This window comes from Abramis brama (assembly GCF_963993115.1).
Source record: "Abramis brama genome assembly, chromosome: 12".
NCBI lineage: Eukaryota > Metazoa > Chordata > Actinopteri > Cypriniformes > Leuciscidae > Abramis > Abramis brama.
This window is the reverse complement of record NC_139974.1, coordinates 1,443,846-1,460,457: the sequence shown is the minus strand read 5'-3', so window position 1 is coordinate 1,460,457 and position 16,612 is coordinate 1,443,846. Positions and strand designations below refer to the sequence as shown.

At 41.5% G+C, this 16,612-nt stretch overlaps 1 protein-coding gene across 1 annotated transcript; it reads right to left on the bottom strand.

Moving 5' to 3' along the window:
• Positions 1–1,288: 1,288 nt before the first annotated feature.
• Positions 1,289–16,016, bottom strand: LOC311093633 (sodium-dependent neutral amino acid transporter B(0)AT1-like; the record flags this gene model as incomplete). Its single annotated transcript, XM_084131164.1, has 12 exons — positions 1,289–1,489; positions 2,859–3,021; positions 4,089–4,248; positions 4,963–5,167; positions 6,081–6,237; positions 10,049–10,177; positions 10,799–10,911; positions 11,344–11,454; positions 11,929–12,110; positions 12,816–12,953; positions 13,126–13,266; positions 15,812–16,016. 12 exons carry the CDS (start codon positions 16,014–16,016, stop codon positions 1,289–1,291), a joined length of 1,905 nt encoding a protein of 634 aa, XP_083987290.1.
• Positions 16,017–16,612: the final 596 nt, after the last annotated feature.

Below are 16,612 nucleotides of genomic sequence, written 5' to 3'. Positions count from 1 at the left end.
TACTGTGATTGTGTTGTTGACTGGACTGTAAAGTGATAATCCTGCAAGTTCAACACAGACATATGGACCAATAAAACATAAAGTCTTTATTAGAAACAAAGAGAGCACAACATGTCAGATAAATCTGATAGGTAATAATTTAACAATGAACGATAAGAGCTATAAAATCTTTTTAAAAAGGACAGACTGTTCTGTAAGTGTTAGCGCTGTGTGGGAAATTATATAGATGATAACACACACAATGCTGAAAATAATCTGCTACTGTACAGGATCTGTATGGAAGACAAAGTTATGACAAGCATAGCCTAGTTATGAGATTAAAAGTCAAAATCACAACTTTCTATGTCATAATTATAAGATTTTAATGGCATGATTATGACTTTTTGAGTAATAATTCTGTTGGCTTAAGAACTTGTTCTGGCTCGCGTTGCTGTGTCTTTTCTAACGGATCCGACTTTGGGAATTCAAAGTCAACAATCGTATCTGCTTCCGGACAATCCCAAATAAATAGACTTTCATTGACAGGGTCAAAACATCTATATAACAATTCTTAGAGAGTATTTAACTGTCACTAGCAAAGCTTAACAGCTACTGTAGCCTAGGATAACATGCTAGTCTTGTTAAAACATGCTAGCATCATGGTAATTCATGTTTGCAATATGCTAAAACATGCTGACAATGTTCTAATTCATGCTAGAAACATGTTAAATTATGCTAACAAAACAGTTAAAACATGCTAGCAATATTTTAATTTATGTTAGAAGTGTGCTAGTAACATGCTAATTCATGTTAGCAATATGTTAAAACATGTTAACGATGTACTAATTCATGCTAAAAACACGTTAGCAACATGTTAAATCATGCTAGCAAAATGTGCAACAATGTGATAAATCAGGATAGCTGTGTGTTACCTGATGTAAGGAACATGTTAGCTAAATGTTAAAAACGTGTTAACAATGTGATAAATCATGTTAGCAACACATATCGCAAAATAAGGTGGATAGAGACCCAGCAAATCAATCGCATCATTGAAAAACGACCATTGATGATTATATACATGACAGGAAAGTGTAGGATATTTAGGAGTGCAATGGCTGACGTCTATAATGTCATTTTGCACTGTACACTTTATACATATTTATATTGCATTCTTTCTTTATGTGATTTTGTAAGTCTATAATATATGTTTGCATTGTTCATTTTTGCACATTGTTTGTTGTCTTTATCTGCGAGAAGTTCCAAAGGTTTTCCATAAAAAGGAAGCTAATTTGCCTGTTCCGTGTGGAAACTACGCTATTGTGTTGACACTCATTTCCTGTTTTTCAGAAATGAAGCTTTTATTCGTTTTCTTTCCCTTTGTGCAGCATTTCCACAGAAACAGGCCGATGGCGACTCCAGGGATGCACAGACTGGGAATCCCGGCGAGCACGAAGATGACGGCGCTGATCCAGTTCGGGTACTCCACCTCTTTCAGCGTTGGGAAATTATCCTGCGTTCAGAGAGAGAGAGAGAGAGTGAGAGAGAGAGAGAGAGAGAGTGAGAGAGAGAGAGAGAGTGAGAGAGAGAGAGTGAGAGAGAGAGAGAGAGAGAGAGAGAGAGAGTGTGTGTGAGAGTGAGAGAGAGAGTGAGAGAGAGAGAGAGAGAGTGAGAGAGAGAGAGAGAGTGAGAGAGAGAGAGAGAGAGAGAGAGAGAGAGTGAGAGAGAGAGAGAGAGAGAGAGAGAGAGTGAGAGAGAGAGAGAGAGAGGAGAGAGAGAGAGAGAGAGTGAGAGAGAGAGTGAGAGAGAGAGAGAGAGAGAGAGTGTGAGTGAGAGAGAGAGAGAGAGAGTGAGAGAGAGAGAGAGAGAGAGAGAGAGAGAGTGAGAGAGAGAGTGAGAGAGTGAGAGAGAGAGAGTGAGAGAGAAAGAGTGAGAGAGAGAGAGAGAGAGAGTGAGAGAGAGAGAGAGAGAGAGTAGAGAGAGAGAGAGAGAGAGAGAGAGTGTGTGTGAGAGTGAGAGAGAGAGTGAGAGAGAGAGAGATGAGCTGTGGTTCTAGTATCTGAAGTCGATGTGAAACTCACAATTCTGACCTTTTTCCTCGCAATTGTGAATTTATTAACTCAAAATTCTTACAAAAAAGTCAGAATTGCAAGCTAAAAGCGTGGAATTGCGAGAAAATCTCGATAAACTCGCAATTGCAAATTTACATCTCGCTATTCTAACTTTTAAAAAAAAGTTAAAATATAAGTAAATGAAATATAAAAGTTAAAATAAACTCTCAATTGCAAGTTGTAAAATCAGAATTGCAGGGGATTCTGGGGGGGAAAACACGCAATTACGTACGTTTTAATTTTTAAAGCTTCTATGGGAACGGGATAGGCAACAAGGATATTCGTTTTATCCATTGGAAACTGATTTGATGGTGAAAGAAAAAAAGTTGTGAAAGACCGTTTTCAGTTTGTTTTTCTTTAGAATAACGAGTGTTAATGAGGAAACGTTCACAGTAAACACACGGTTACGCTTACTAACGAAATTTCACATTTCTAAGAAATGCAATTGTAAGAAATAAACTTGCAATTTTAAGATGAAAAAATCAGAATTGCGAGATAAAGGGTCGCCTTTTTAATGACCTTTTAGTGACCTTTTTAATTCAACAGTGGAAACAAAAAAAACATAGTTGCGAGATGTAAACTTGCAATTGTGAGAACAAAAAGTGGGAATTTTGGTATAAACTCGTAATCGTGAGTTTCAAAAATCAGAATTGTGAGATTTCGATGCGTAAATTTGACGTTTCATATTATGTCGTTATTTTCTTTAACATCTTTGATATATTGCTGGAAGTAATAGTAAAAAGAATGTGTTTGATTCGTCTGAAGACGTACGGATTCGGGGTCCCAGACGTTGTAGGTCAGCTGTTTGCTGACTGTCGTGACGAAGTAGAAGATCAGGATGACCAGGAGGATGATGGGACTGAGGAACCGCCACGTGACCTGCCAGAAGATGTTGGGCTTGTGTCCCACCATGAACTCGATGTCTTTATTAAACCTGAAGATAAACAGCAGCGTTATCTTTCTCCTCAGTGCTTGAGAACACCTGACACTTACTGGAGGGTCAAAAGTTGATAAAAGATGATTAGAAAAATGCAATTTGTATTCTTGGAAGTATGGTATTAAATGAAAAGATTACACTGCATGAACTGGAACTGGCCAAGAAGGAAAGTTAATAAGTAGTTAGATGCTATTTGCACCTTAGTGTATTGTAATATAGCTATTATAAAACAATATGCTATAGTAACAACATATTCAGTGTATATTATTATATTTATTAAAATCATAAATAGATGCTGCCTTATTGTGATGACATTACTACCCTCTTAACCCTTATTCCCACTATTAAATACCCCTTTAGGCAGTTTATTTCAACTTTTCGGATATTTTCTTCATTTTAAAAGGCAACTGCTTTTTTTTTCTTGCAATTGCGAGTTTACATCTCAAAATTCTGACTTTATTTCTCAGAATTGCGAGCAATAAACTCAGAATTGTGAGGAAAAAAAGTCACAATTGCGAGAAATAAACTCGCAATTCTGACTTTATATCACGCAATTCTGAGATAAAAAGCCAGAATTGTGAGATAAAAAGTCACAATTACCTTTTTTACTTTTATTCTGTGGCGGTAACAAGCTTCCATACATATCCAGTGGGAAAGGGAGAAACATTTTTTTTTTTCAGTTGTGTCAAAAGCTTGTGCCACTGGTTCTGTTATCAGACAGGTTTCTTCTGTAATTTTGTCTGGTCCAATCAGACAGTGGTGGGCGGAGTCAGTGTAGTTCATGTAAATAGCCTCTGCCAACATAGAAGTACCATTTTTGGTTCTGTACAGAACCTTTCACTGAACAGTTCTTAACCGAACCATTTTTTCTTAGAGTGAATGACATTTTAATAAACCTAAATAACCTTTTTCCACTGTATTGAACTTTTTGTGGAACGGAAACATCCAAGGTTCTTCATGGAACCATTAATGCAGATATAGAACCTTTATTTTAAGCATATTAAATAATGTGCACTGGTGAAACATCCAGTCTAGGAACATGTAGTTTTGACATTGACTCTTACCTGTCAATCCCATAGACGTAAACGACAGCGATGATCTCGCAGAAGGCGATAACCAGCAGAGGAATGGAGCCAGCGAATCCGTCGAACAGAGCCAACCAGTAGTTTCCCGAAGACTGGACGAATACCAGCGCCGTCACGAACGACACTACACACGTCAGTCCTGGAAAACATGAGCAGGTCGAGTGATGTACCTGCAGTGCTCAGTTGGACATTAGCCGCGTTTCCATTACAGAGTTGCGCAAAACTTGCATTTAGTTCGTTTTTAGTTAGATTTTTGAGCATTTTTAGGTTTTTCTATGTGTGCTGAAGCATTCCTCGCGTTCCATTCATTTGTAAGGGGGTCAAATTGACCCGCGAGAGAAGGATTTGTAACTCCTTGAATCCCTAAAAAATTCAAGTGCGACAAAAGTCCTGGGGTCTTGGACCCCTGTGATGAACACTCAAAATGAGTTTCGGGTCAAAATGACCCAAGGGAACCGATGTTATGCGACTGAAACGTAATTTTTTTTCCTCTCGTGAGATATGAGGTGTTTCTGTCTCATTTCTCTTGATTGTGCCATTTCTTTGTGGTTTAGAATCCAGTATTCCTGTAATACTTTTGTCTTTTATGGATTTTAATAAAGATCTCTGTCTTCTGTCCAAACATCTACGTCAGGTGACCTGTAAATGCGCAAAGTTTCCATTGCAGTTTTGCGAAATATTCCTTTTTTCGAATTGCCTGAAAAACAACCTCATGTGAGCGTAAATCTTTTTTTTGCGGTAAATGGGAGTTTTTGCGAAATTGCCGTGGGCCGTATTTTCAAATTCAATTTGCGCAATTTGAAGGGTAATGGAAACGCAGCCACTGAAAGCTCTTTGAAGTTGATGTGTTTACCGGTGAACACTTCTTTAGGCCATTTTTTGGGGAGCAGGTTGAGGTCCTGGAGCGGCACCACAACACCCTCGATGTTCCCGAACATGGTGGACAGTCCCAAACAGAAGAGCATGATGAAGAACAGCACTGACCAGATTGGAGAGACGGGCATCTTGGTGATGGCCTCGGTGAACACGATGAAGGCCAAGCCGGTTCCCTCGACACCCTGCAACATAAATGAGTAAGTAAAGGTCAATCGACATGGAAATATTAGCGGTGCAGCGTATCGCAGTGATCGTGACCCGTACGGATCTGCTGCCAAGTGGTTCGGCACGCGTGTGATCCGTTGATTAACTGCTAAATTTAACCGTCATAGAGTTAAAGTTTTTCATTTGGACGTGTTTTGTCTTGCCAATTCACACATTCAAACAATTTTAAACGCAGAAGAAGAGGTGAAAATTGGGACTCGCTCGTTATCTGTGCGCACAGTCGCACACACTCAAAGCGCACACAGAGAGAGAGAAAGAGAGAGAGGGAGAGAGAGAGATAGAGGTGTGTTTCAGACAGAGCTCGAACACCGAATTGATTCCTCTTTTGCGTTTTCTTGCCCTTGAACGGACACATACACACAAAATTATGTTAAAAACTCGTTTAAATATCCGTCTCGGCAAGTATTCTCTCGGTTCTGTCATGAGTGAACAGTTGAGAAAGAAACCGGATGTTTGTACGTTTATTTGGTCCTAAAGTGACGGCAGCCTAATATTCCTGCTGTTGTCTGTGTCATTAATGTTAATAAAACAACAAAATACAGCATTAATAACAAAGATGAACCCATTTTTAATTTCTACAGAGAACAAATAGTGTGATTTAACATTAATTACTGTACCTGAATACTACTACTGTTAGACTTTTTTACTTTGTTATTCAGTATTCATCTCTGCTTATAATTTGTGTATTTGTTCTTATTTTATTACTGACTGGTCACTTGTTTTTAATAATGTTTGAACTTTATCAGTTAGGCTAGTAGTTTTTGATGTAGTATCAAAGAACTTCAAGTGAGCTTTAAGTAATAAATGAAAAGCAAAGTTATTCGTTGCACCACTAGGAAATATACATCTGTATAAATGTTGTGTTAGTACCTCGCTGAGTAAGGTCTGCATGTCGCAGGTCTTGAGCTGGAGCTCCTGAATGACGGCTGGTGTCGTGTTGTTGAGATGCTGAAGAACACTGTTATAGTTGCTCTCTGTGACGTTTCCCTCCGGCAGATCAAACGTGTTCATCAGAGCCAGGATGTTACTGTCGAGAAAGTGCAGTTCTTTAACCCTCACAAGGTCATATATAATACAGCGAGGTTACATTTAAGTTTCAAAAGTTTGAGGTTGGTAAGATTTTTTTTTTAAAGAATATACAGTAAAATGTAATTTTTCGAGCTTTCATGGACAACGTGATGGTGATGACTCTATCTATCCAGGGGACAAAGTGGATCTTGAGCGCACTGGAAAAGATGGCAACATGGTCACGCCTGCAGGTTAAACCGGAAAGTAAGGAGCCTCAGTATCTTGAAGGGGAAGCTAACAGGAAACATCTTCAAGATCCAAGGCTCTGAGATCCCAACAATCCAAGATCAAAGGATCCGATGCCTCGGAAAGCAGTACGACAGCTCCCTAAAGGACAGCGGCAATCTCACTTATACAAAGGCCCAGCTGAACACCTGGCTCAAGGCAATCGAGCACAGCCAACCGCAAAGAGTCCGTGAGGCAGCAGAGGAGGAGCGCCAGGAGCCAGAAGAGGCCTCGTGGTGCAAAGAGTCCGTGAGGAAGCAGAGGAGGAGCGCCAGGAGCCAGAAGAGGCTTCGTGGTGCAAAGAGTCCGTGAGGAAGCAGAGGAGGAGCGCCAGGAGCCAGAAGAGGCCTCGTGGTGCAAAGAGTCCGTAAGGAAGCAGAGGAGGAGCGCCAGGAGCCAGAAGAGGCCTCGTGGTGCAAAGAGTCCGTGAGGAAGCAGAGGAGGAGCGCCAGGAGCCAGAAGAGGCCTCGTGGTGCAAAGAGTCCGTGAGGCAGCAGAGGAGGAGCGCCAGGAGCCAGAAGAGGCCTCGTGGTGCAAAGAGTCCGCGAGGCAGCAGAGGAGGAGCGCCAGGAGCCAGAAGAGGCCTCGTGGTGCAAAGAGTCCGTGAGGAAGCAGAGGAGGAGCGCCAGGAGCCAGAAGAGGCCTCGTGGTGCAAAGAGTCCGCGAGGAAGCAGAGGAGGAGCGCCAGGAGCCAGAAGAGGCCTCGTGGTGCAAAGAGTCCGCGAGGCAGCAGAGGAGGAGCGCCAGGAGCCAGAAGAGGCCTCGTGGTGCAAAGAGTCCGTGAGGAAGCAGAGGAGGAGCGCCAGGAGCCAGAAGAGGCCTCGTGGTGCAAAGAGTCCGCGAGGAAGCAGAGGAGGAGCGCCAGGAGCCAGAAGAGGCCTCGTGGTGCAAAGAGTCCGCGAGGCAGCAGAGGAGGAGCGCCAGGAGCCAGAAGAGGCCTCGTGGTGCAAAGAGTCCATGAGGAAGCAGAGGAGGAGCGCCAGGAGCCAGAAGAGGCTTCGTGGTGCAAAGAGTCCGCGAGGAAGCAGAGGAGGAGCCAGAAGAGGCCTCGTGGTGCAAAGAGTCCGCGAGGAAGCAGAGGAGGAGCGCCAGGAGCCAGAAGAGGCCTCGTGGTGCAAAGAGTCCGCGAGGAAGCAGAGGAGGAGCGCCAGGAGCCAGAAGAGGCCTCGTGGTGCAAAGAGTCCGCGAGGCAGCAGAGGAGGAGCGCCAGGAGCCAGAAGAGGCCTCGTGGTGCAAAGAGTCCATGAGGAAGCAGAGGAGGAGCGCCAGGAGCCAGAAGAGGCCTCGTGGTGCAAAGAGTCCGCGAGGAAGCAGAGGAGGAGCGCCAGGAGCCAGAAGAGGCCTCGTGGTGCAAAGAGTCCGCGAGGAAGCAGAGGAGGAGCGCCAGGAGCCAGAAGAGGCCTCGTGGTGCAAAGAGTCCGCGAGGCAGCAGAGGAGGAGCGCCAGGAGCCAGAAGAGGCCTCGTGGTGCAAAGAGTCCGTGAGGAAGCAGAGGAGGAGCGCCAGGAGCCAGAAGAGGCCTCGTGGTGCAAAGAGTCCGTGAGGAAGCAGAGGAGGAGCGCCAGGAGCCAGAAGAGGCCTCGTGGTGCAAAGAGTCCGTGAGGAAGCAGAGGAGGAGCGCCAGGAGCCAGAAGAGGCCTCGTGGTGCAAAGAGTCCGCGAGGCAGCAGAGGAGGAGCCAGAAGAGGCCTCGTGGTGCAAAGAGTCCGTGAGGAAGCAGAGGAGGAGCGCCAGGAGCCAGAAGAGGCCTCGTGGTGCAAAGAGTCCGCGAGGCAGCAGAGGAGGTGCGCCAGGAGTGCGCTAGGCACAGGAGCGACCGCTGTCGTGGAAGGAACTGTGGCAGACTGACCAAGGAAAGTTGAGCTTTCTCCTGCGCTCGGTGACTGACCTGCTGCCAACACCAAGAAATATAAAGATCTGGGGTGGAGAGGAAGACCCATCTTGCAACCATTGTGGAGCAGCCTCCTGTAGACTGAACCACATCCTGACTGGTTGTCCAAAGGCATTGGCAGAAGGGCAGTACAGATGGAGGCACGACAAGATCCTCATGGAAATTGCCAAGTGGATGAAACAGCAACAAATCAAAGCCAACAACAAGCAGGCCCATCCGCCCAAAGCCATAACCTTCGTGAGGGAAGGAGACAAGGCTCATAAGACCGGCACGGAGGCCAAGAACCCACCCTCGATCTTGCAACAAGCCTCCGACTGGGAGTTGAGAGTGGACCTGGAGAGGAAGCTTGTCTTAACACAGGACATGGCAGTGACCTCCCTTTGACCAGATATGGTCCTGCTATCCAGGAGCATGAATATTATCATAGTTGCTGAGCTCACGGTGCCCTGGGAAGAGAGGCTAGCCACGTCCCACCAACTGAAAAAAGCCAAGTACCAAGACCTGGTCGACGAAGCTGTTTTAAAAGGGTGGCATGCAACCAGCCACCCCACTGAAGTTTGCTTCCGCTGATTCCCAGCAAAATCGGTGTGCTACTTCCTCCAGAGGGTGGGCCTGGAGTCTAAACAGCTGAAGAAAGCCACTAGGGACATCGCTGCAGCAGCCGAGTCCAGCTCAAGACGGCTGTGGCTGAAGAGAGCACAGTCTTCGCTGTCCTGAGTGTTCAGGGTAAGGGACGAAACACCTGAGACCCTGAGATCCCTGCTGACGGTGCTCCAAGGAATACCATCTCGGAAGAAGATATGCATCACCATAGTTAGTGTAGTTCCTACAGTTGCAGCTTGTGGCAAAGCATCTCTGATGTTTACTTCACCCTAATTTATTCCTGTGATCAAAGCTAAATCTTCAGCATCATTACTCCAGTCTGCAATGTCACATGATCCTTCAGAAATCATTCTAATATGATGATTTGCTGCTCAAGAAACATTTCTGATGATTATCTGAGTTGAAAACCGTGACGCATTTTATTTTTCAGGATTCTTTGATGAATAGAAAGTTCAAAAGAACAGCACTTGTTTGAAATAGAAATCTTTTGAAACATTATACATGTCTTTACTGTCACTTTTAATCAATTTAATGCATCCTTGCTGGATACATTTCTTAAAGTCCCCCTGTAGTCAATAATTTGATCCCTTAAAACTCACCAAAATGACATATTTAAAGGTTTTTTTCCTTGGAAAAAAAAATGTCTTCATGCCTTCAAATATCTTGAATGTAACTCGTCACCCTTGCCTCATTTAGTATGCGTGGTTCTATGAATATGCAAATGAGCCCCGCCTCCACTCACTCACTCAGCTCAGAGATCCACTGGTTGACGATCACACGTTGATCTGATTGGTTACAAGGTAGTTTGTGATGTCAGAAACACCAGCGATTTCAAAGCGTGTTTTTGAGACTGTCTTTGGTTCACTGCAGTTTTAAGGAAGAAATACTCAGCAATGGTGTCGACTTATGAATTTACACATGGTTTGACTTAAGCCACATAGACATATAAACAACATTAAATGCTGGATTGTACACCACAAGGGGGACTTTAAATCTTACTGACCCCAAACTTTGAAACGACAGTGCATGTGATATGGTTAGTGAAGGACGCACCTCGCGAAGCATTCATCATATTTCTCCGTGGCTCTGAAGCCGATGATGGAGTAAATGACGGTTGCAGAGTAAACCGAGGTGAGACCGTTGATGATGGAAATGGTGACGGCGTCCTGCTCACAGTTATTGCTGTTGGAATAATACGAGCATATGATGAAATATACAGTCAAACCAAAATGTATTCAGACTCCTTCAACATTTCTCAGATTATCACAGTTTATTCGCTATAGTTTAGAAAACGGTAATAAAATATGAGCAGAACTCAGTTGATATTTCACTGGTTTTGTCCATCCTTCTGTTGGACTCTCTCACACATGAATTATGTTGAATATCTGTCAGCTGTTAAATTTAACTACACAATTAAATAATACCAGTTTAGCTCAACCAATCACCAAGCAATGCTTCATTTTGTTCAGCCTGTGTGTAAAAAGGTTGCATTAGTACGCATTAGTAATTAAAGAAAAAAAAAGTGTCTGAATAATATTTGGTCCCAAATGTTTATAAATTTTACTGGTAGTCACTGTATGAAGAATATTTGGGTATAATATGTCACAGTTTACTTTATTTTGCTCTCCTCACTTAAGTAAATGAACTATAGTGTCCTGCACACACTAGTAAAAAATCTAAAAAATGATTTCTTGTGTCTGAATAATTTGTGGTTTGACTGTATGAGCTCTTTCCTGAACTCCAGTGATCTGCCTCATGTAGATATTCTGCAGCTCACAGTGTTTTGTGTTTGCGATCACTCACTGCACAGAGTTATAGCTGGAGAAGGAGATGAGTCCTCCAAACGCCAGAGAGAAGGAGAACAGCACCTGCGCTCCAGCGTCCAGCCACGTCGTGGGGTTTATCAACTCATTCACCTGGAAACAGGGAAGCAGATCCATCAGATCTCCTGGAGGTTAGTGAGTTAAAGGAGTAGTTCACTTTAAAATGAGAATCAGCCCATGATTTACTCATCCTCAAGTCATCCTAGATGTATATGACATTCTTCATTCTTTTTCTTACACAAACTCATCACTTCAGAAGGCCTTTATTAACCCACAGGAGCCGCATGAAGTTCGTTTATGATGATAGATGCACTTTTTTGAGCTCCAATCTGTTGGTTGCAATCCACTGCCATTTATAATGGAAGAGTCAGGACATTTTGTAATATAACTCTGATTGTGTTCGTCTGAAAGAAGAATGTCATATACACCTAGGATGACTTGAGGGAGAGTAAATCATGGGCTAATTTTCATTTTAAAGTGAACTACTCCTTTAATACATGCATGAGGTTTAGCTGGTGAACGTACGTCTGGAGTGAAGAGGAACTTGACCCCGCTCACAGAGCCTTTAAGAGTCAGAGCTCTGATGAGGAAGATGGTCAGGACCAGGTACGGTAACGTAGATGTCACGTACACAGCCTAGAGAGAGTAGTAGTGATTAGACAGGATATTTCAGTTTTTATAGCACTTCATAAGTCGTTTCAAAGCAGTTTCATGGTAATGAACAGGAAAATAGCTGATGTTGCAAAATTCATCATTCAGTTCTTCTGTAAGCAACTCTACAGAAGACAGTAGTGTCATTATTCAGCTCGGTTAAGTGTTGATTCAATTCAGTTCAATAACAGTGTCAATGTTGCAGTTCATCAATTATGAAACTAAATCAAAAGCAGCTCTACAGGAATCAATAGAGTCACTCGACTCAGTAAAGTTCAATGTTGATTCAGTTCATTAACTTTCAAAGCCTTTTATGAAACAAAATCAAAAGCAGCTCTACAGAAGTCAACAGAGTCAGTATTCAGCTCAATTCAGTTCTAGTTTGGTCCTCATCTGATAGTTAAATCAGTAGTATCACTGAATATGAAGTGTCTTTTGAACAGGTCAGTGATTCATCACCTTCCCTGTGGTTTCGATGCCTCTGATACAGCAGACGTATAACACAGTCCAAGCACAGAACAGGCACATCACCAGCCACCACTGCAGGCCCCCCGAGTCCTCGATCGCAGTCGAGCTGTTCAGAGTCTCTCTGTACCAGAAATAATCCACCGGAGAGCTGCGCGCGCACTCTGACTCCAGGCCTGCAGGGGGAGACACACACACACTCAGGTTAGCAACGCTCGAGACACAGAGGAGGTCAAGTTCAGTTCACTCTTCAGAGCATCTCCATATCAGAGATGGTCTGATTATTATTTCTGTTTAGCTTTTTTTTTATTTCTTTTTTGGTAATTTTATGATATGACGATATGTATATCGTGGCAATGAAATAAAGAGTGAATCGATTTAACTTTTTCTATGTCGTTCATATATCGCTCACGGTATGCAAATATATCCGTGCAGATTTTAGTCTGCATGAGTTATTGACACATTAGAGCGATAAAGAAACGGGCGAATGAGCAATAAAAGACGGGTTAAAAGAGTTATTAAAAGTGTAATATGCCTCAAAAAATAAACTCATATTCAGTATTCGTGAACTGAGGGGCAGCTTTCTGTGCACGGCTAAACGGGCAAATGCACAAAAAATATGTCAATCTGAGTATTCACATAAACACACTTACTTTATGTCTTGAGGTAAGGTCAACATTTGGGAATATCGGATGTGTATCAGTATATTGGATCCGTGCATTAGTTCTTAAAGTGACAGCAGCCGAATGACTGTTTACTTGTTTTCAGTAATTACTTGTGAACTTTTTACTAGCCTAGTATTAGTTTTTGCTGTGGTATCAAAACTGGTATTGAGAAATGTAACTGGTATCGTAACAGCCTTATTTCCAGCAGAAAAGTACCTGTTCTGTTGGCGTTAACTGGACAGTGACTCCACGGCAGTGGATCTTGCAGCGAGTTGAAGAAGTACCACATGACCCAGGCCATGATGGTGTTGTAGTACATGCCCACTATGAAGGAAGCCAACATGGAGGCGATGCCTGAGGAAACACACAGCGATATCACACAACTTGATGCACAAGATCAAAGAAACACTGTATTCTCTGCAGAGGCCCATATGATCTGAACTCGAATCTCATCTACAGTGCAAACACTCCTGGATAATCCAGGATTCAGTGATCAGGCATTGCTCTGCTTATGTTTAACACTCACCGACTCCAGTGAGAGCCGGGTTGATGGATCTCCAGACGCCGACGCTGCCCTTCCTCAGTCTCTGTCCGATGGCAAACTCCAGATGCAGGAGCGGGATTCCCTCCAGAACCAGGAGGATCAGGAACGGGATCATAAACGCTCCTGGAACAAAGGAAAACTCTTATGAATCCAGCTGGCTAATCAGACAATTAAAGGGTTAGTTCACATTTCAGAATTAAAATTTCATGATAATTCCACGTCATCCAAGATGTTCATGTCTTTCTTTCTTCAGTCGAAAATGAATTAAGGTTTTTGAGGAAAACATTCCAGGATTTTTCTCCATATAGGACGGGGATTTGTGGTTTAAAAGTGTATAAATGTTTATTTTGTTATAAAATATCCGCTGGTTTGTCTAGATAAGACTCTTATATCTCGGCTGGATCGTGTCGAGACTTTGAAGCTGCACTGAAACTCACATTTGGACCTTCGACCCGTTGGACCCCATTGAAGTCACTACATTAGTCAACAACATTCTGGATGACGTTGTTATCAGGACATTTTAATTCTGAAGTGAACTACTCCTTTAATAAATACAAATATTAAAAGGCCCGTTCACACCAAAGACAATAACTATATTAGCATCCACACCAATGTACGATTGGTTCTGTTTATTATAAGCGCTTCAGTTTTGTCGTCTAATGCTTTAAATGCTTGAGCTCGTTAAAGTCTGATGGATTCTGATTGGCTGTCATCGTTCATCAGGATAAAAATGGTTCTGAAAGTGATTCCACAGATATAATTTCTCTGTGCCGTTATTATTATAGTTGTGTTGTGGATTATTCTTTTATATTTGGAAGATGTATATTACATCTTTATCATTACGTTATATTTATCGTCCTTGGAGTGAACGGGCCTTTGCCCTGGAATTGCGTTCAGATTCTGGGTACGATCCTTACGGTGCAGGTCAAATTGTTCCTAATTGGATTCAATATATATCACATTACAACAAACAACAAAAAATCAAGTAAAAACAGTAAATCTTCAACATTAACACTTCTTACACATTACAAACAAAAATAAACACAAGAACACATTGTTAAATACTGAACTTAACTTTTTTTCACAATCTAAATGTTATAAACAGCATTGTAACTAAAATAAAAAAATAAAAACATTTTAACAATAAAAATGTGTGCCATCATTTGGATAAAAGTACAATTTTTCCAATTGTATAAATGTAAATGCAAATACACTGATGGTAGTTGAGAAACTGACATGACAAAATACATTTAAAAAAATAGTTTTTTTGGTTCTGCACAGCCGACATTTTAACCATAAAATAAGCGGGACAAACAAAAATGTACCCGCAACTTAATATAAAACTATGTGGTTGGTTTATGACTCTTTAAGAATTCTTGTAAATTTAAAGTAGTTGCAAGAAATATATATTTTTTAAATAAATCAGGTGTTCTAAAGATTGAACTTATCGAAAGAATTTACATTCATGCATTTGGTAAATACTTTTATCCAAAGTGAGAATCCTCAAGTTTAAGGTTGTTTGATTAATTGTGTTGGTGGTTTTAGTTGAAGTTTATTCGGTGGATCCTCTCAGGTTATTGAATGACTATAGGAATAATCACTGTGCATTAACTCTATTACTCATTAACACAAATTACTCTTATGTGGCCAGCTGCATGAACTGCTTAAACTGGTCTTGCAAGTATTTCCTTTAAGACTTTAAATTAAGACATTTAAGACATTAAATTGCAGATTTGTCTAATTTGAGACTGAAAAGTAAGACTTATTATCCATTGACTAATTGCTAGTTGGTCAGACAAATTCTTAAGACACAGTGGCTTTTTATGTAATATGTTTACATAAGTATATAAGTGTCCCCTGAAGTCTATTTCTCACTTATTCGTTCCCTTTACACTCTTTTTTAAATCTCTTTAAATGTTTGTATATTTCCCATATTTAACCTGTTAACTGTCACTGCCACCTCAGATCCGAACTTGAATGGATGTAGTTCATCATGAATGCTTTTGAATACAGAACTAAAGTTGGTCTCTTTTTAAAGAAGATTATTGCTGAAGTCAAAGCACTTCCAAAAATGAAAGTTTAAAGTGTGAGTTGTGGGTACGTTTAGTGTAAGGCAAATGTACTGAACTAAACGCTTTTTATTTTATTCAGAATATTTATTTTACAAAATTATTTGGACTCTAAATTTGCTAGAAAACCAAAGCCATATGTCTGACCAAGTTGTGTACCAAATTTGAAGTTGATATCACAAAAATTGGACTGTAAAGGAAATTGTTTACTGCATGGCAAATGTACTGAACTAAACTTTTTTTTTTTAATCCAAATGATATTTTTACAAAACGTTTTGGACTCTAAATTTGCTATTAAACGACAGCCATATGTCTATACCAAGTTGTGTACCAAATTTGAAGTTGAGATCACACAAAAGCTTCTAAAGTACCATTTCCATGGAAATGCAATTTCAAAACAAAATTCACAAGATCTCGAATGATACCGAATCATATGCGATGGGGACATGAGTGACAGTCAACAGGCAGTTTTTCCAGGAGGCTTAAGAAGTCTATTTTGGTTCATGTGATGATACCAGACAATTCACCATCGTTTTCTATGTTTCCAGGTAAGAAGAATGATAAATGTGTGTGTGTGTGTGTGTGTGTGTGTGTGTCACCTCCTCCGTGGCTCTGGCACAGATACGGGAACCTCCAGACGTTCCCCAGTCCCACACAGAAGCCCACACAGGTCAGCATGTACTGGGTTTTGTTGTCCCACTGCGGGCGTTCTCCAGCCTCCTCCAGCTCCAGCTTCTCCAGCTCGGCGTGAGAGGGGATCCGCTCATCCAGACCCGGGTTCGGGAGCTTCATCTTCAGCCTCATCCTCACACTGCAGGGTGATCGAGTAGCGGACCGGCGCTCAGGGAGGTGGTGAGATAAGTGTGTGTGGTGATGATCTGATGGTCTGACCGTTATTAGTGACCTTTAATACTCGCTCCTTTATTCCGGGATGTTTTAAGTGTTTTGTCAGCAAGATAAAGGATGACAGCTAAACTTCTCCCACTGGTAGTTAATGTGTAATGTTCACTCACGGCTGGATTGTCTCTGGTTATCAGCGTCTGTTCGCTCTGAAAATGAGTCGTGTAAATGGGTTTATATAGAATCTCAAATGAAAGATTGTAATTGTGAAGGTGGTTTTAGTTTTTTTTTCTGAAATAAGTGATTTTTGAAGTTTATACGGTGGATCCTGAGATATACCAACTACATATATTTTATTTTTTATATTTGCACTTTTCATGTTAAAGTTTTAGTAATTTTGTTGTCTTTGGCATTTTTATTTATTTCAATGTCTAGGCTATATAGTTTTTATTTTATTTTAGCACTTCAGGTTTAACTAAATGAAAATGAGAAAAGGTAGATTAAATAAAATAAGCTTTATTTATTATATACAGTCGTGTGAAAACAAAAGCACACCTTAT